Source organism: Aulostomus chinensis, chromosome 22, assembly GCF_037954235.1.
Source record: "Aulostomus chinensis isolate RoL2024-O1b breed Wild chromosome 22, RoL_Achi_v1.0, whole genome shotgun sequence".
Classification (NCBI taxonomy): Eukaryota; Metazoa; Chordata; class Actinopteri; order Syngnathiformes; family Aulostomidae; genus Aulostomus; species Aulostomus chinensis.
In genome coordinates, this window is record NC_141341.1 from 17,275,093 (window position 1) to 17,290,733 (window position 15,641).

The 15,641-nt window shown below is 42.1% G+C and overlaps 3 protein-coding genes across 5 annotated transcripts in view; 2 read left to right on the forward strand and 1 right to left on the reverse strand.

The window, feature by feature from the left end:
• Positions 1 to 4,063, reverse strand: oxsm (3-oxoacyl-ACP synthase, mitochondrial). The gene is made up of 2 exons (XM_086192452.1): positions 2,707 to 4,063; positions 1 to 2,019 (listed from the first exon to the last, which is right to left on the reverse strand). Exons 1-2 carry the CDS (start codon positions 3,696 to 3,698, stop codon positions 1,617 to 1,619), a joined length of 1,395 nt encoding a protein of 464 aa, XP_086048578.1. The 5' UTR covers positions 3,699 to 4,063; the 3' UTR covers positions 1 to 1,616.
• ngly1 (N-glycanase 1) lies at positions 3,433 to 14,551 on the forward strand. 2 transcript variants are annotated; one of them, XM_086192451.1, is made up of 12 exons: positions 3,433 to 3,549; positions 5,540 to 5,654; positions 6,127 to 6,333; positions 7,230 to 7,392; positions 7,472 to 7,691; positions 8,155 to 8,276; positions 9,247 to 9,392; positions 9,598 to 9,708; positions 9,792 to 9,977; positions 11,846 to 12,031; positions 13,076 to 13,253; positions 13,348 to 14,551. In XM_086192451.1, exons 2-12 carry the CDS (start codon positions 5,640 to 5,642, stop codon positions 13,521 to 13,523), a joined length of 1,710 nt encoding a protein of 569 aa, XP_086048577.1. In that variant the 5' UTR covers positions 3,433 to 3,549; positions 5,540 to 5,639; the 3' UTR covers positions 13,524 to 14,551. The 2 variants fall into 2 exon arrangements, with proteins under 2 accessions (XP_086048577.1, XP_086048576.1); XM_086192450.1 differs by lacking the exon at positions 3,433 to 3,549 and adding an exon at positions 4,071 to 4,280.
• The window catches only part of top2b (DNA topoisomerase II beta), a 22,375-nt gene continuing 21,284 nt past the window's right edge, over positions 14,551 to 15,641 (forward strand). For both annotated transcript variants that reach the window (XM_086192448.1, XM_086192449.1), the window contains exon 1: positions 14,551 to 14,694. In XM_086192448.1, coding sequence (XP_086048574.1) covers positions 14,650 to 14,694 — 45 coding nt within the window. In that variant the 5' untranslated portion in view covers positions 14,551 to 14,649. The remainder of the gene's footprint in view (positions 14,695 to 15,641) is intronic.

The window sequence follows — 15,641 nt, forward strand, 5'->3', positions numbered from 1 at the left end:
AGCTACTGGAAGGTAGATCAACTCCATAAAAGGGTTGTTACCTGGAGGTTAGAAATGCTATTTTTTAATTAACCCCTATTCCCTGAAATTCCCATCATACACCTACTTGGTCATTTGGATTTTTTTTTTCTCAAAAAATAATATAGTTAAATGTAAGAAAACAAGCCAGAGGAGGAACTACGTATGTTCAATGAGATTTGATAGCGGTGAATGTTTTCTCTGGATTTTTGCAAACACATTTTCATTACATTTGAATAATAATAAAAAAAAAACAACAAAAAAAACCAACAAACCCTGAGCTTTTAACCACATCCCACACGGTCCTTACTCATCTAATGAATCATAAATCCAGAGAGCTGAGCTCAATTAAGATGAAAGATGAAGTGTTATTAAAATCTCAGGATCTTTAATGGGTTCAGATACTTGCCACAATATTTTTTCATATTCCTCAATCTCATTAGCCATAATGATTTTGAAATAGCAGAATAAGCTGAATAAAGTGTGCTTTCTGTGGCTGTAAAATATTCATGTCTCTACGGGGGGGGGGGGGGGGGGTAAAGAAAGCGTTGTCAACATTATGTGAACCTGAGATGAGGAGGCTTCCCTGAGTTTTCACTTCCAGAACAGCTGATCTGAGTCTGTTCAATCAAGTCTGACTACGTTCACTCAGTTCAATATGAAAAAAGCGCTCACCAATGGAGCCAGGAGGCCACAATTCTCCATGACAACAAGGAACCTCCAATTAAACTCAGTGAATCAGGAGATGGTCACACATGTTTATGAGTCAACAAGTTCATAAAATAAATTTGGAGGCATTACCAAACGTACATTTCTTGAATTATTCGACTGTAATGTAATAGACCACAACTGAAAGTTCAATGTAAGTTGAGATTTCAATTTACATTTCATCTAATAACAGGTTTGGTTATTTACGTTTGAAAAATTGCATAAGCTAAGATACAGTAGAATAAACATTTAGACGTCTATTTGGATCTTGGCTTCACAGCATTCAGTGACTTTATTTCGGTAATAAATAAATGAAATGTAGTAAATTCAAGCTTTATCGCTGAAGTGATGTTAAAACCAATTAAGAGCATACACCCCCCATTTAAACTTCCTTCTGTAGCCATACAACAATACACACCCTGATTCAGCCTGTAAGGCAAAGATGAAGATGAAAATGAGAACAGTCTGAGGTTAAGCATGTAGAGGGAGACACCATTGCCCCACCCCTGTAGCTGCTGCTCTCTCCTGAAGGGAACCAGCTCAAAGATACACAGGCCCCTATTAGCTTAACAAACCCAAAGCCATACAGTTGAGTGATCAAATGGCAATGCCTTGTGGTGAATATTTTGACAGGGAGGAAGAATAAGAAAAGATGATACTGCTGGTTCAGCTGCATTGACTCTGACAACACTCTGGTAATAAGGTGTCCTTTGCTTTTTCAAGGTCAATAAATGTTTTCTTGTCGAATGAACAAAAGCAGCAAAAGCAGCAATATACAATCCTCTCAATAATCATTTGTCGATTCCATAACCTACCAGTCGTGCCTCTGATCAATTCTAGCTATATGTTCACAATGACTCTGAAAACAGAGGTCAGGAGCAAACGGTGGATCAGACACTGGCAAGACACAGTGAGGCATTGGTGCCGCCAAAACCAAATGAGTTACAGAGAGCCACGCGTCTGCCCTGAGTCTGCCACAGCTGTGCTATGCATGGAACATAATTGAGGTTAAACTGTGGTTCAGTGCAGTTCAGGTTGAGGGTCGGGGGCAGGACACCGTGGTAACAGGCCAGCGCAGTGAATGCTGCTTCCAAAGCCCCAGCAGCTCCGAGCAGATGTCCAGTGGCTCCTTTAGTGGAAGAGACAGCCAAGCTTTTCACACTTTCCTTGAAAAGCCTCTTGATGGCAGCATTTTCAGCTGCATCACCCAGAGGTGTGGAGGTGGCATGAGCATTCACATATGTCACATCTGCAGGTGAGATCCCAGCATCTTTGAGGGCTGCTGACATGCATCTGTGGAGACGACAATCACACAGTTAACTTGCTCTTACTTATGTTGTTCTGGCAATGACTGCCCTCCATATTTGGGACTTGAGCACAAAATGATGCAAGAGCCCTAAAATGACAGAATGAATGTGAACTAAACTGAACATGAAGCTGAGAGTATTTAGGGGCTAAATGTGCTCAGAAACACAAAAAACAAAGGGAGTGCGATTGGCTTGTGTCTCCCACATTGTACATTGCACTTCCAAAAAAAAACAACTTAGAACCACAGGCTTGCATTTCCAACCAACATTTTTCAATCTGTACTACAAAATGAAATGTAAATTGTTCAAATATCCCCAAGGATTCAATGTAAAAATGTACACAGAAAAATCTAAGGAAAATGTTTTTTCTAATATAAAAAATTGCGTAAGTTATCAAGGAACAACTTCCACTGGGCAGTGTAAAAAAAGGAAAAGTTGAATGGGATTTCCTCGTCAATGCGGCCCATAATTTCAACTCAAATTTGGTAAATTTTGACACTACAGTAGGTACAATTTCAAAAACCCACTTTAAAAACTCCTAAGGCCTAATGAATGATTTGCACAACAGATGTGCTTTATTCATGTCAAAGGGACGTCATTTTCTACTTCAGCAAATGGATGTCATAACAGACAATTCTGCACATGGAAACTTCAAAAAACCTGAAATACTCACCTGAATGCCCCATCTCCATCTGCAGTGGGTGCAGTGATATGGCTGGCATCCCCTGACAGTCCATAGCCCAGGACCTCAGCATAGATTCTGGCTCCTCTCCTCTCTGCATGCTCCAGCTCCTCCAGCAGGAGCACTGCTGCTCCTTCACCCATCACAAAGCCCTCTCTGTCTGGGTGAAAGGGTCTTGATGCTGACTTGGGGTTGTCATTCCATTTGGTGGCAAGGGCACGAGCCCTCGCAAAGCCAGCTATTGCCAGAGGACCCACACAGGATTCTGTTCCCCCTGCAACCATAGCAACTGCATCACCATGGGCAATGAACCTGGCAGCATCACCTAGGGCGTGTGCACCTGTAGTGCACGCTGTGGAGACAGCATGATTGGGACCCTTCAGTTTGTGTTTGATACTTATGTGTCCAGCAGCCATATTGACAAGAATGCGAGGCACAAAGAAAGGGCTAACTTTGTTGTAGCCCTTTTCTTTGAAAGAAATGGATGTTCGAGAGATTTCGTCCAGCGACACCATGCCCATGCCGACTGCCACCCCTGTACCGAGCTGTTCCTCTGGGGTTTTGGGATACCACCCTGAGTCCTCCAGAGCAAGGTGAGCGGCTCCCATAGCCATCACAGTAGCCGGTGACATGCTATTTATGTCCCCGCGAGAGACAAAGCTCTCCTCCCTAAAGTGACCCTCAGTCATCCTTCTGGGTACCAACGCAGCCACCCTACAGGGGAGCGTCTTGAAGTCTTCCGAATCCAGAGCAACAATCCCACTCTGGCCCTTGACAAGGCGGTCCCAAACCAGTGCCGACCCTGTGCCGAGAGGACACACTAACCCTATGCCGGTAATAACAACCCTTCTACTCCGCTTTCCACAGCTGTGACATCTGAAATCTTGGCTTGGGCGAGCCCAGGAAGTCTTACAAAGAACTGCTTTAATATTCTGTTGTCTTAGCTTAAGTTTCGTCCAACAGTGCAGTGATAAAGAGGACATGCTGGTATTTTTGTCACGTTTGACGGGGACAACTTGTAACTAGATGAGTCCCCTGTAAGTAGCAGCGAAAAAAAAAATATAAGTAATATACAAGAAAAAATTTAACTTTCTGCGTAATTCACTCAGAGGAACACAAAGTCAGAGCTGTAATTTCCGTAGCTGCATGTCCATCCCTGCACTTATCTGTAGCATCAGGTAGACTTTGCCAACGCCAGATTCGTTCTACTCATACACTTTAAATTAAAAACAAAATTTGACAATTTAAAATAATAAAAAAGTTGTAGTAGCCCAGCTTGTAATTCGAAAAATTGTGAAACACAACGGTGTAAAATAGTTTGACAACTGCAAACACGTATTCAGGCATTGATAGGTCAACTAAATCAAGGACCCCTTACAGTTTGCATGTCAAGCTCGCACGATTAGCATTAGCAATCCACTACGAACGCACTTTAGAGCTTGAAATCACACTAGAAATACCAGTATGGTTGTTTCACCAGCCGTCACAACATTGTCAGAGAATTCAAATGAAGTCTTCCTTGACGTCGCCAAGCTGTTACTAACCTACGCTGACAATATTTTAAGGTAAGTTGTGAAACTAACAACGCAGTAATGTTTCACCGGCGGGTTACTTTGGGGGTCATGATATGTAAAGAAGATATTGTGTTGCACATATTCTAAAGAGAACATATTTTTACATTAGTGTCGTATCAAACCGTTTGAACAGGCTTCTCATGAGCTCGGGTTTGTATGTATGTGTGTCAACACCACACTGTTTAAGTCTGGGTTCGTCACTGTCAGTGAAGAGATGGAGTAAGGTAGAATCATCAGAATATTTATTTCAAAAGGAACTGGTAATACAATCTTCGGTGTACAACATAAAGACGCAGGTAAGCTAATGGGGCTTTGAGGCGCTCCAACGTTGTCCAAATCCACAGGAATTGTAGAATTTGCCCTAAATAGCTGCATTCTATGATGAGGAATCTGTTGTACCAGTGGAGCAAGTTTTGATTAAGTCATCTACACACTGACAGGAATGTTAAATATTGTCCCAGGCAAATGTCCTCTTGTAAACTGTTTTCTTGTCTGTAACAACATCTACTGCACGTCTGTCCCTCCTGGGTGAGGGATCCCTCCTCTGTTGCTCACCCTGAGGTTTCTCAGATTTTTCCCTGTTAAAAGGGTTTTCTTTGGAGTTTCTCCTCAGTCGATGTGAGGCTCTGAGGGCAGAGGATGTTGTTATGATGCCATGAAGCCTGGAGACAAACTGTTAGTGAAAACGGGCTGTACAAATAAAATTGCCTTGCCTTGCCTCTTGAGCAATGGCAAAACAGGCAATGATTCATTAGATATTAAATTACTTGGTCTCTAAATTTCTGCAGTGTAAGATTCAATATTATGTTGCTTTGTTGAACACGTTGAAAATGGTAAATGGACTCAATTTTATATAGCGCTTTTCTACCTTAGCGGTACTCAAAGCGCTTTACAGTGTCATCTCATTCACCCATTCACACACAGATGGTGGAGCTACCATGCAAGGCGCCAACCTACTCATCAGGAGCAATTATGGGTTCAGTATCTTGCTCAAGGACACTTTGACATGGTCACCGGGGTCGGGGATCGAACCAGCGACCCTTTGGTTGCTAGACGGCCACTCCACCCCTGAGCCATGCCGCCCACGGAACGAAAAGGAACGCACTGATTGCTAAATTACCTGATATATTTCCTGACTGGCTGATGGCAACAACTGCATATCAACTAGATGTGTGCATCCCTAAAAAAAAAAAAACTCCCTGAAAATCTTTTCTCAGCATACATACTTGTATGATGGTCCTTGTCTACAGGAACCCCAATGAAGAAAAGTACAGGTCGATCCGAATAGGCAATCCCACTTTTTCCACCAAGCTGCTGCCAATCAAAGGTGCCGTGGAATGCCTCTTTGAGATGGGTTTTGAGGAGGTAATTTGCTGCAGCTACACTTGTGTTAATGTCAGCAAGTATTCTTTTTGAAAGGCTTACGTCAAAGTTTCTATCTAAATTGTGTAAATAGATGACTCTTTTAACATTGTTATTGGACACCATGAAAATGCATTGTAAAGGCGGGTGGGGGATGCTTATTTTCTTGGTGTTGGTCTAGTTTCTGTAGTACTAGTTATAATCCTTTCATATTCAAAAGTCTGTAGATTTATTTGCCAGCATATTAGGACAACCAGACAAAAGCAGTAGTCAAACTACATCGCAATTTGCAGCATCAAATAACCAATGACAGAAATCCGCTTGTCTCAGACAAAAATCCCTTAACATGATCCTCATTCAGAGAGTATTTACTGTGGGAAATTGTTTTGTATTGCATTATTCTGACCTAATAAATTGGTAAGTCAGTGTATTTTCATAGCCATGTCAGAATCATAATGTAGTCCCTTTCTTTCAGGCTGAAACCCATCTGGTGTTCCCCAGCTCTGCATCGGTGGAACAGCTGAAGCTTGTCAGGGAATCCTTAGCAGCAGAAAGGGATCAGAGGCTACGTGGAGGACCACCTGTCCAGTCCACGCCCCAGGCTGCTGTAGCTTTATCCCCAGAAAGTCCTGCGGCTTCTGGCCAGTCTGTTACATCACCTCCATCACAACCACCATCTTTGGTAAGGATGTGAGCATGTACATATACATAATACTCAGGTGTAGTTTCACAATCTCCAAGGATTTGATGTGGATCTGGCGATTTTTGCTAGAATACAAAAAAAAAAAAAAATTATGCCAGTTTGCAAGTGGGACATCAACATGATTGTGTGTTTATGTCCAGCATCTATTTAGTGGCCACATGTATTCATAATGGTAAATTCAAAGTATTACACTGAAATGGTGGAGGTCGGTGCTCTGAGTGTACTTCTACTAAAAGAAATTAATCATAAAAAACAAATCAAATCAACAAAATTGAAGGCATCAACTATGAAAATTAATTTGTAAGTGCAATTATGTACTTGGTTTCATTTTGATGAACAGTCACATGTCTGGCCTTTTGAAAGAGAAAGCATTCTTTTGTTTTAGGTCAAGAAATACTAGCATGGGAGTGTCTTTAGCAGGTTTAACAGGATTTTAACTTGTACACATGGGCAATGTTTTAAGCAAGGATGGCCTTCTAATTCAAAGATGTGTCTGTGATAATAATGGGTTGTCCAGCTACTCTTCTTTAAAAACAATAAAACAGAGGCTCATTTTTTAATGTGTTTGATTGTTGCTTATCCCATTTCTAATGTACTCATCGGAGGTAATTAGTTACCCTAGATCTTGATGTGCTTGATGTGGAGTCTTTTAAACGAGGATGCACCATTTCAAACAATTGATTTGCCTCCTCTATTTAATAATTTGATTAAAAATGTGGAATAGTAGATAAATGAGGTGCAGCACTCTCCCACTGCTCCACCCTGTACAGAATAATCAATACACAGCTCCTTATATCTCTGAAAAAAAATCAATGATATACTACACATTTCCCATAATAGTGATGTGTCTTTCTTCATGTTTGTGTGTGTGTCAGGAGAGCAGCATGAGCTTCCTAGTGACTCTCCAGTCTAACTTCCAGCATGTGATGCTGTATGAGAACCCTGAGCTGCAGCAGAAAGCCCAGGGGTGCATCCCTCACCAACGGCTGTCCTCTGCTGCTCAGCAGAATCTCAAAAAGGCAAAAGAGGCCAACTCAGGTGCAAGTCGCAGTTAAACCTGAATGCAATAATTAAATGTTTTTGTGTAATAAACCTCACCAACGTGACTTGTTTGTAGAGTGTAAACTTGGAATGGAGGACTTTCTGGTACTGGAGCTGCTCAGGTGGTTCAAACAGGACTTCTTCTCCTGGGTTGACTGTCTGCCTTGCAGTCAGTGCAGGGGTCCGACCAAGAACACTGGATCCCTCAGTCCCAACACTGATGATCTCCGCTGGGGAGCCCAGCGAGTGGAGAACCATTTCTGCCAGAGCTGCCGACTCTCCACCAGATTCCCTCGGTTGGTTTTTGATGTTTTTTGGGCTTCTTACATATGAGTCTAGTACTTTATGCCCTCATACTCCCACGTTGTACCACTGAGCGCCACAGGAAATCATTCCTTCTGGTGGCTCTCAAACCGTTTAACTCCTCCCTCTAAGATGCAGCCCATCCTTTTCTCGGTTAAATCGTGCAATACAAATATCCCGTTCAGTGTAAAAACGTACAAAAGATATCTCCTTATATTCTTGATTCTCTATTGTTTTTTTCTTATTAGATTTTGTTTTTTACTGTTAAATGGAGCACTGCAATCCAGCAATTTCCTGCAAGGGATTAATAAAGGATTTCTGATTCTGATGTTGGAAAGTAATATTAGACTTTGGTTGCAGAACAGGTTAGGCATTTGTTTGTTAGCTGTAACAACTTACTATGACTTACTTTGTGGAAAAACGTACATGTTGTTTTCTCTGTATTGTTAACACAAGCTACAACAACGCTGAGAAGCTGCTTGAAACCAGGAGGGGGCGCTGTGGAGAGTGGGCCAATTGTTTTACCCTGTGCTGCAGAGCCCTTGACCTTGAGGCCAGGTATATCTGGGACAGCACAGGTATGTACATGTCCCTGAAGTAGTTGATGGGGAATTCCCCAGGACGTGTGTGTGACTTTGTTTTTGTTATCTTTTGGAGACCTTTTTTCTGATATAAACGCTAACCTTATCAGGACCCCTTGTCCTTATGGGGACCAAAACCAGTCCTAATGCGGCAGAACTTAATTTATGAACACCTGGTCAAAGTCACAGTGAAGGTGTAAATTACAGTTCGCTTGAGGTTGAGGTTAGGCATCAATTGGTTAGGGTTAGGATTAAGATTAGGGCTTGGGTTAGGATATTCACATGAATGGAAGTCAATGGAATGTCCTAATAAGGATAGCTACGCAAACGTGTGTGTGTGTGTGTGTGTGTGTGACATGTCTCACCAGAACAGTCATGGGTCTCAGTTGTAGTCACACAGAGCAGACATATGTTATTTAATATTCTTGTAACACTGTGACTTTGGAGCATCTGACTCTTGAAATTTAAGTTGAACATTGTCCTGCATGCTACTTAGAGCATTTCGCAGTTGCAGATCTGAACATTCTCACTCTATAATGGAACAATAACAATAATTTTGGTTTCCATCAGTTGCTCTCATGGAGAAATGGGGCCCATGTGGAAAAACGCCAGCAGTATTCTGTAAAATTGGGCATGTATTTTGGTAGAGATGGGATGGAAGAAACATATTGAATATCCAGTCATTAACTCATCAGGCATAAGTGATGGTTCCAGAAGCCATGATATAATAGCAGGGTGTCCTGGGGCATCTAATGTAAGGATGCAATTTCATCTTTATTTTATCTGATCTGGTTTTACTTGACCCTTGAAAATATTCCTGCAGTGTAATCTTGCATTAATACTTAATGTCCTCTCTTAATAGCTGCAGTCTTAAAGTGGGTTTGGCTGATAGTTGTGGGAGCAGAAAGTGATCATGTCAAATGAATGAGCAGTTCAGTGTAATTAGTCTTGTTCTTTCTTTTTTCAGACCACGTTTGGACTGAGGTTTACTCCACTTCTCAGCGCCGTTGGCTGCACTGTGACTCCTGTGAGAATGTCTGTGATAAACCTCTGCTCTATGAGGTTGGCTGGGGGAAGAAACTGGCCTACATTCTGGCTTTCTCTAAGGACCAGGTCAGAAATGCACTCATCACAATAGCAAAAAAGTGCTAAAATTGTTGTCGGACAAATCAGAACAGGTATAAAATGTCAGAATGAAGTGGTGTGATACACTTCCACATGTTTGAGGTACGCAGCTGCAAAGAGTGCACTGTTGCTTCATATGACTTATTCAAACTAACATCAGACTTACGTGTGTGTGTGTGTGTGTGTGATGGAGGTGGTTGATGTGACCTGGAGGTATTCCTGCAAACATCCAGACATTTTGTCAAGAAGGACCAGAGTTCAGGAGGCCTGGCTGCTGCACACCATTAATGGACTCAATGCTTCGGTAGGTGCTGATCCTCTCGACCTGCATGTTGGACTGTGGTGAGTCTGATGTAAACCACCTCAAATCTTCTCTGATACTGACAGAGACAGGAATTGCTGAGTCCAGACAGGAAGAAGGAACTGACAGAAAGGCTGCTGGTTGAACTTGTGGAATTTATCTCCCCAAAGAAGCCAAAACCAGGCGAGTTGGGAGGACGGGATTCTGGGTCTCTGGCCTGGAGGATAGCGAGGGGGGAGACCAGGGGGCCTGATCCAGGAACCTCCGTGCAGGTAAAGTATAAGTTAGATAGTGTTATAATGGAGGGCGGCACGGTGGTGCGGCGGTTAGCACCATGACCTCACAGCAAGAAGGTTCCAGGTTCGAGCACAGGATCTTTCTGTGTGTAGTCTGCATGTTCTCCCTGTGCCTGCGTGGGTTCTCTCCAGCTTCCTCCCACAGTCCAAAGATGTGCAAGAGGAAAGTAGGATACTCTAAATTGACCATAGATGTGAGTGTGAATGGTTGTCTGTCTATATGTGTTGGTCCTGCAATGGACTGGCAACCTGTCCAGGGTGAACCCCACCTCTCACCTCAAGGGAGCTGGGATAGGCTCCAGCCTCCCTCCGTGACCCTGAACAGGATTCGTGGTAGAAAATGGATGGATGGATGGATGGTGTTATAATGGGGTTTAATTGCATTTCGGCGTGATGTATCTGCTTCTGTTTTTCCCGAATGCTGAAAATCCTTACCATAGACTAGTTTCATTTTTCTCTTCATTGATAACATGGAAGGGTTTTTCTACCTATGAAACAGAAAGACCGGACACTTTTTTCATTGATTGACTAATAGTTTGAATGCCATTCGGGAAACTCTCTCTGGAAACGGTCACCGCTCTTGAGCTGTGATTCTGTGGAGCACAGCCAGCATCTCCTGAACCAGTCGCATCTCCACCTTAAACAGTGTCGTCTCGCTTGTATGGATTGCACAGCGACTGGTTCGGCCACTGGGTCAGAGTCAGTGCCTTTCACAATCGCCGTTATCTTTTTTTTTTTTGACCATGTCTGATACAAAGTGAGGTAGCGTAGCCTTGCAATGACCACTCAGGTTTTAACAACTGATTTGATGAGTGTCGATCTGATGTGATCTGTATTTCCTGAGAGTGAGAGTTGAACTAAAATTACGGCAATGAGCTCATGTAGCCATCTTGGCTCCCTTGAACCACAAATCTGTTTTTCTAATTACCAGCTACCACCTGAAAAGTTGGTGTTAAAAAGAGTGAAACGTGCACAGATAGTTCAAAACCCAATCTGCAGCTGTATTCTGTTGATTCCTCAGAAAATAATTACTCATTTGTTACAACAGTTACTTGTCATTCATTCATCATCTTGATTTTTTTTTTATAAGTCATTTAGATGCTTTAATCTTGAAATCATGTTTTTTTTTTTTGGTGTTCTTTTTTAAACATAAGCAACGACGCAGCAAAGGTCTGTGCTAAAATGTTATGTGCTGCGCCTGTCCTGCCTGTTCTCCAGACTTTGCTTCCTGGGATGTACTTGGCAAGTTATTTGACGGTCGTTTGCCATCACTAAAGGTTGCCATGGGGAAAGAAACTAATGCTGTCAAAATTGGCCATGATTTTATCTTTGACTATCTTTCCAGAGGAAGATTGAGAACAGAGATTTAATCAGGATACCCTGTGTTCTCCTGCTGTATTTCTAGCAGAACACAGAATTCTTCATTTTGAATATTTTTCAGCCTTCATCACGAGATCTTCGAGCACAAATTCAGTCACACACATTTCAGGAACAGTCGTTACTATAGCCTGCCACATTGACAGAGAAACACCAGCCACCGCTGCCATTGGGATTCATGTTTTTCCACTGAGCGGCGTTTCTAATTCTACATCTACCCAAGCTAATCAAGAGTGAACTGAAAGCACAGCCCATATATATTTCTCAAATAGATGCAGTCAAACAGCACTGAGACCAGTGAGCTCTGTATTGAGAGCTGATGACTACTGGGTCACTCAGCCCCAACACCGTATTCTTGATATTGTATTGGTGTTTTCAAATTCCATTGTATCTGGCTGAACGTGTCTTTGTGTGTGTGTGTGTGTGTGTGTGTGTCTGTGTGTCTGTGTGTGTACACGTACATTCAGGATGCAGGTTATGTCTTCACTCTCCGTGACAAAGAGAAGAGTGACAGGTTACTTCATGTGTGCTACAGTGCCACAAAAGACCAGTACTGTCGAGTATCCAGCGACTCCGAGGTCACTCCCAGCTGGGATCAGTGTGTGTGGAGGAAGGAATCGGTCTTCAGGAAGGTGGAGAGTGACTGGAAGATGGTATGCTAACTGCTGAGAGACTCACCCATAATATTCAATATTCTGTGCCTTATGAAAAAAGGACATCAAAACATTGGAACTCTGAAATTTAAATTATATGGAAGGCCTTTGTCATGCATCTTTTATTGTGAATTTATGAGGGACTTAGAAGTTTCTCTCATTGCACGCGATGCCCTTTTACAGCCCAAAGTGGGAGTTATAGCCCATCAGTATGTAAAGCAGCAGCAGCAGCGTTTGTCATGTGAACCTCTTGAACCTGAACTTCTCTTGACAAGTTTTCTGGCTATGGTTCATTTGTGAATTCCTGCTCCTCTGAGGAATCGAGCCCGTAGAGAAGGAGAGAAAACTCAAACATCTCTGTGCTGTTCAACAGTTAGGAAAATTTTTTTTTTTTTGGAACAATCATGGAAAAGACATGAATCGGTAAAAAAAAAAAAAAAAAAAATCAAAGTTTTTCCAAGTTGTTACCAATATTGAAGAAAATGATTGTCATGTTTTTGACCTCTAAAAACAAAGCCTTTACTTACAGTTTTTTTTCTCATCAGCCAGTCAAATAGGACCTGAATTTTTTTTAATGTCTCAGCTGAGTTCATTGTGGCTTCACAGATATCCCTCTCCTGTCTTTTCACAGGATCTGCTTTGTGCAGACAGATTATGGCAAATTTTTAATCCAGGGATGTATTTTCATGGAATATGAACATTTTAAACTTGGATTTAGTTTTGTTTTTTTGTTTTTTTAAATTCTTGATTCTCTTTAGAGGTTTTTCAGTTTCTGGCCTTGCTCAAAGGGTGTGGTTTGAGATTTTATTTGAGATGGCATGTTCACAGGGCGCAGTAAGATTTTAGAATTTGATGCCAGTCAAAGCAAAAATGAAAACATTATTTTGATGGTCACTTAGCTTTGGAAGAGAATGGGAATTTAAATGACATGGGAGAATCGTTGAAGGAAATGTGATGGTAAGGTAATGGAGAATGATCTTTGTCAACTCCTTGAAGCAACATGCAGCTCTAGGCTTGATGGCTTGATTCCATTTCCTCCTGCAGGTGTACATTGCTCGAACAGAGGGATCTTCCCTGGGAAGAATTAGCTGGAAGTTTGACTTTGCTCCAGCAGGAATGACAATAAAGTCTGTCTCCATCATGGCCAGGAGCCAGACTTTCCATTCTGGGAAGGTCTGCTGGCTCTTGCAGGCTGGCAATACTACAACTGAGTTCTCTGGAGGTATGTAACAGATACTCTCACAGAAAAAATACTCCAAATAGGATAGTGTGACATGATGGACTAATGACTTCCCTGCATATGTTTGAACCTTCAGACGGGAGAATGCAGTCATTCCAGACTCTCGATGGCTCCTCTGAGTTCATCGTCGTAGCAGAGCTCAGTGGCGGTGAAGGGGAGACATCGTGGCAGCACTCTCAGCTCTTCAGACAGAGTTTGAAGGATACAGAAGAGTCTTCGTTTGAGATCCTCATCCACCTACAAGATGCTTAACGGTTCTTTATTGTCCAGATGGGAGCTCTAGTTCTTTTTCATTGTTGAGTTCTAAAAAGGTTTTTGATTCTAAAATTCACGAATAAGTGCTACATTTACATGTCTTCCAGAATGGTTAAATATATCAAGCTTGAAAGATGAACAGAGACATCATGAGTTACAGATACACATTTGATTTAAGGCAGTGTAACCCATGAACGTGCAGTCTACCATATGAAGCCATAGACATTCCCACAGTGTTTATAAATTTGATTTTATGGAGATATTCCAGAAACCGGAGCTTGTTCAAATTCTCCTGCCACTATCGTAATTAATGGTGATTGTGTATTTAATACCGGGTTTGTCTTGCTAAGTTCATGTGAATGACGGTAATGGAGTAAGTTAACGTTTCTGTGTGGAAAGGGCTGAATGGATGTATGGTGCATTAAAGATATTTTCGCAGTCTGGTGTCTAAGTGTAGTGTCGCTGTGACAGGGTTCAGATTACATTACACACCGTCTGACTTCTAACTGGCGTGTGTTTGCCGCCATCTGGCGTTGGCACCAGATCACGACGTACTCAGTATTGGCTTTTCCTATTGGGTCGAACGCCGGTTCCTCCAAGAAGCAGCCACCTGATTGGCCGGTTAGCCGCAAGGCGATTCGCCGTCTACTTTGCAGATGGCGGAGTCGGTCAGCGGAGTCTGCAGTGAGCTAATATATCGTATTATTTCTTAATAAGTATTGAAGTTTATCGTTTTAGAAACATATCCGTCTGATTTTTCTTTTCTTCCGTCCCTTTTATGCATGAAACCTGAAGACTATTTAATGTGTTCGTTTTGTACAGTATTTATTGTGAGGCAAGTAGCCCGGTTAGCATCTTTGTTAGACGTTTAGGCCCAGCGCTACTGTTCCTCCGGTCGATTTTAACAAAAGCCGCGACACAGTCCCCTCCTGCCTGCTTGTTTTGATACATTCAGAGGGGTTCTCTTTAAAACAACCGAGGAAGGGAACATGGGAGAGGAACAGCCTTTGGTGGCTTAACAGTTACATCAACTAAGACGTTTCTTATGTTGACGGACTTGTAATATCGCAGGGATTGAAGACATTTTACGAGCCACTGCACTAATTTAGGATCACAAAGGAAGATGTCCAACGGCGCAGCAGGAAGCGGGGGTCTGGCGGCTTGGATGGTAAGTTAGTTCAGAATAACGCTAAACTTTGTTGGAAAATTTGGTATGTGAGTGGTTTTGTATTTTTGCAAAACGTTTCATCGTTGGGTAGATAAAGATCGCCTAGCAAGTCTGTCATAGTGGCGGGTGTCCCAGCATCGCTTTATCAACTCCAGTCAGCTGCGGCTCCATTTAAACGGTGACAGGGTCACAAAGGCCATTTAGCTTCATTCTCTATCCTACTCAGGAAAGTTGATAGACACAGACACCGCAATAACAACTACAGCCGAGTTGAAATCACAATTAATGTCTTCAAAACAAAGTTGATGCAGCTATTTTTACGTTTTATTTTTATTCGCAATTGAACTGTTATGTGCAGTTTATTGATGTATTAGTACAGAGAGTGGCGCGGTGGTTGTTTTGAAGAACCTTCATGAAAGTTGCTGGCTTCGATGCACCCAGCGTTTCTTAAACACACTCAAGCTGTGAAATGTGGAGTGTTGCCAGTGAGCAGGAATTTGTGAATGGCGCAGGACTTTGACAAACTATGGCTCTCTCTCCCTCTCTCTCTAAGAAGACTTCATCGGGATTTTAGACAGTTTAGATCAGAACTTGTACTTGATAGCATTTGCATCTCATTGCTGTATTTTCATGACTTTCAGTGTCAGATTCAATAGCCTCACTTTTCTTTTAGGCTAGATTTAATCACTGCTGGTTTTTATTTAGTTTTCAGTATATTACCTTTTTAAAAATCACCACTATGTGCAATCGAATGAGGTATTTAGGTAAGAAACTGGCACCCTAACAGCTGTTGTTTGATATTTGCATTTCCTATTTTTTCTTGAAACAACAAATACAAGCCTATGAAATAAACCTCAGTTCACTTAAAACACCTCTGCTGTCTTGATGATAATATTTCCCATCTGTAAATTATCAGTCAACAAAATGACAGCACCAGTGAGGGGAGG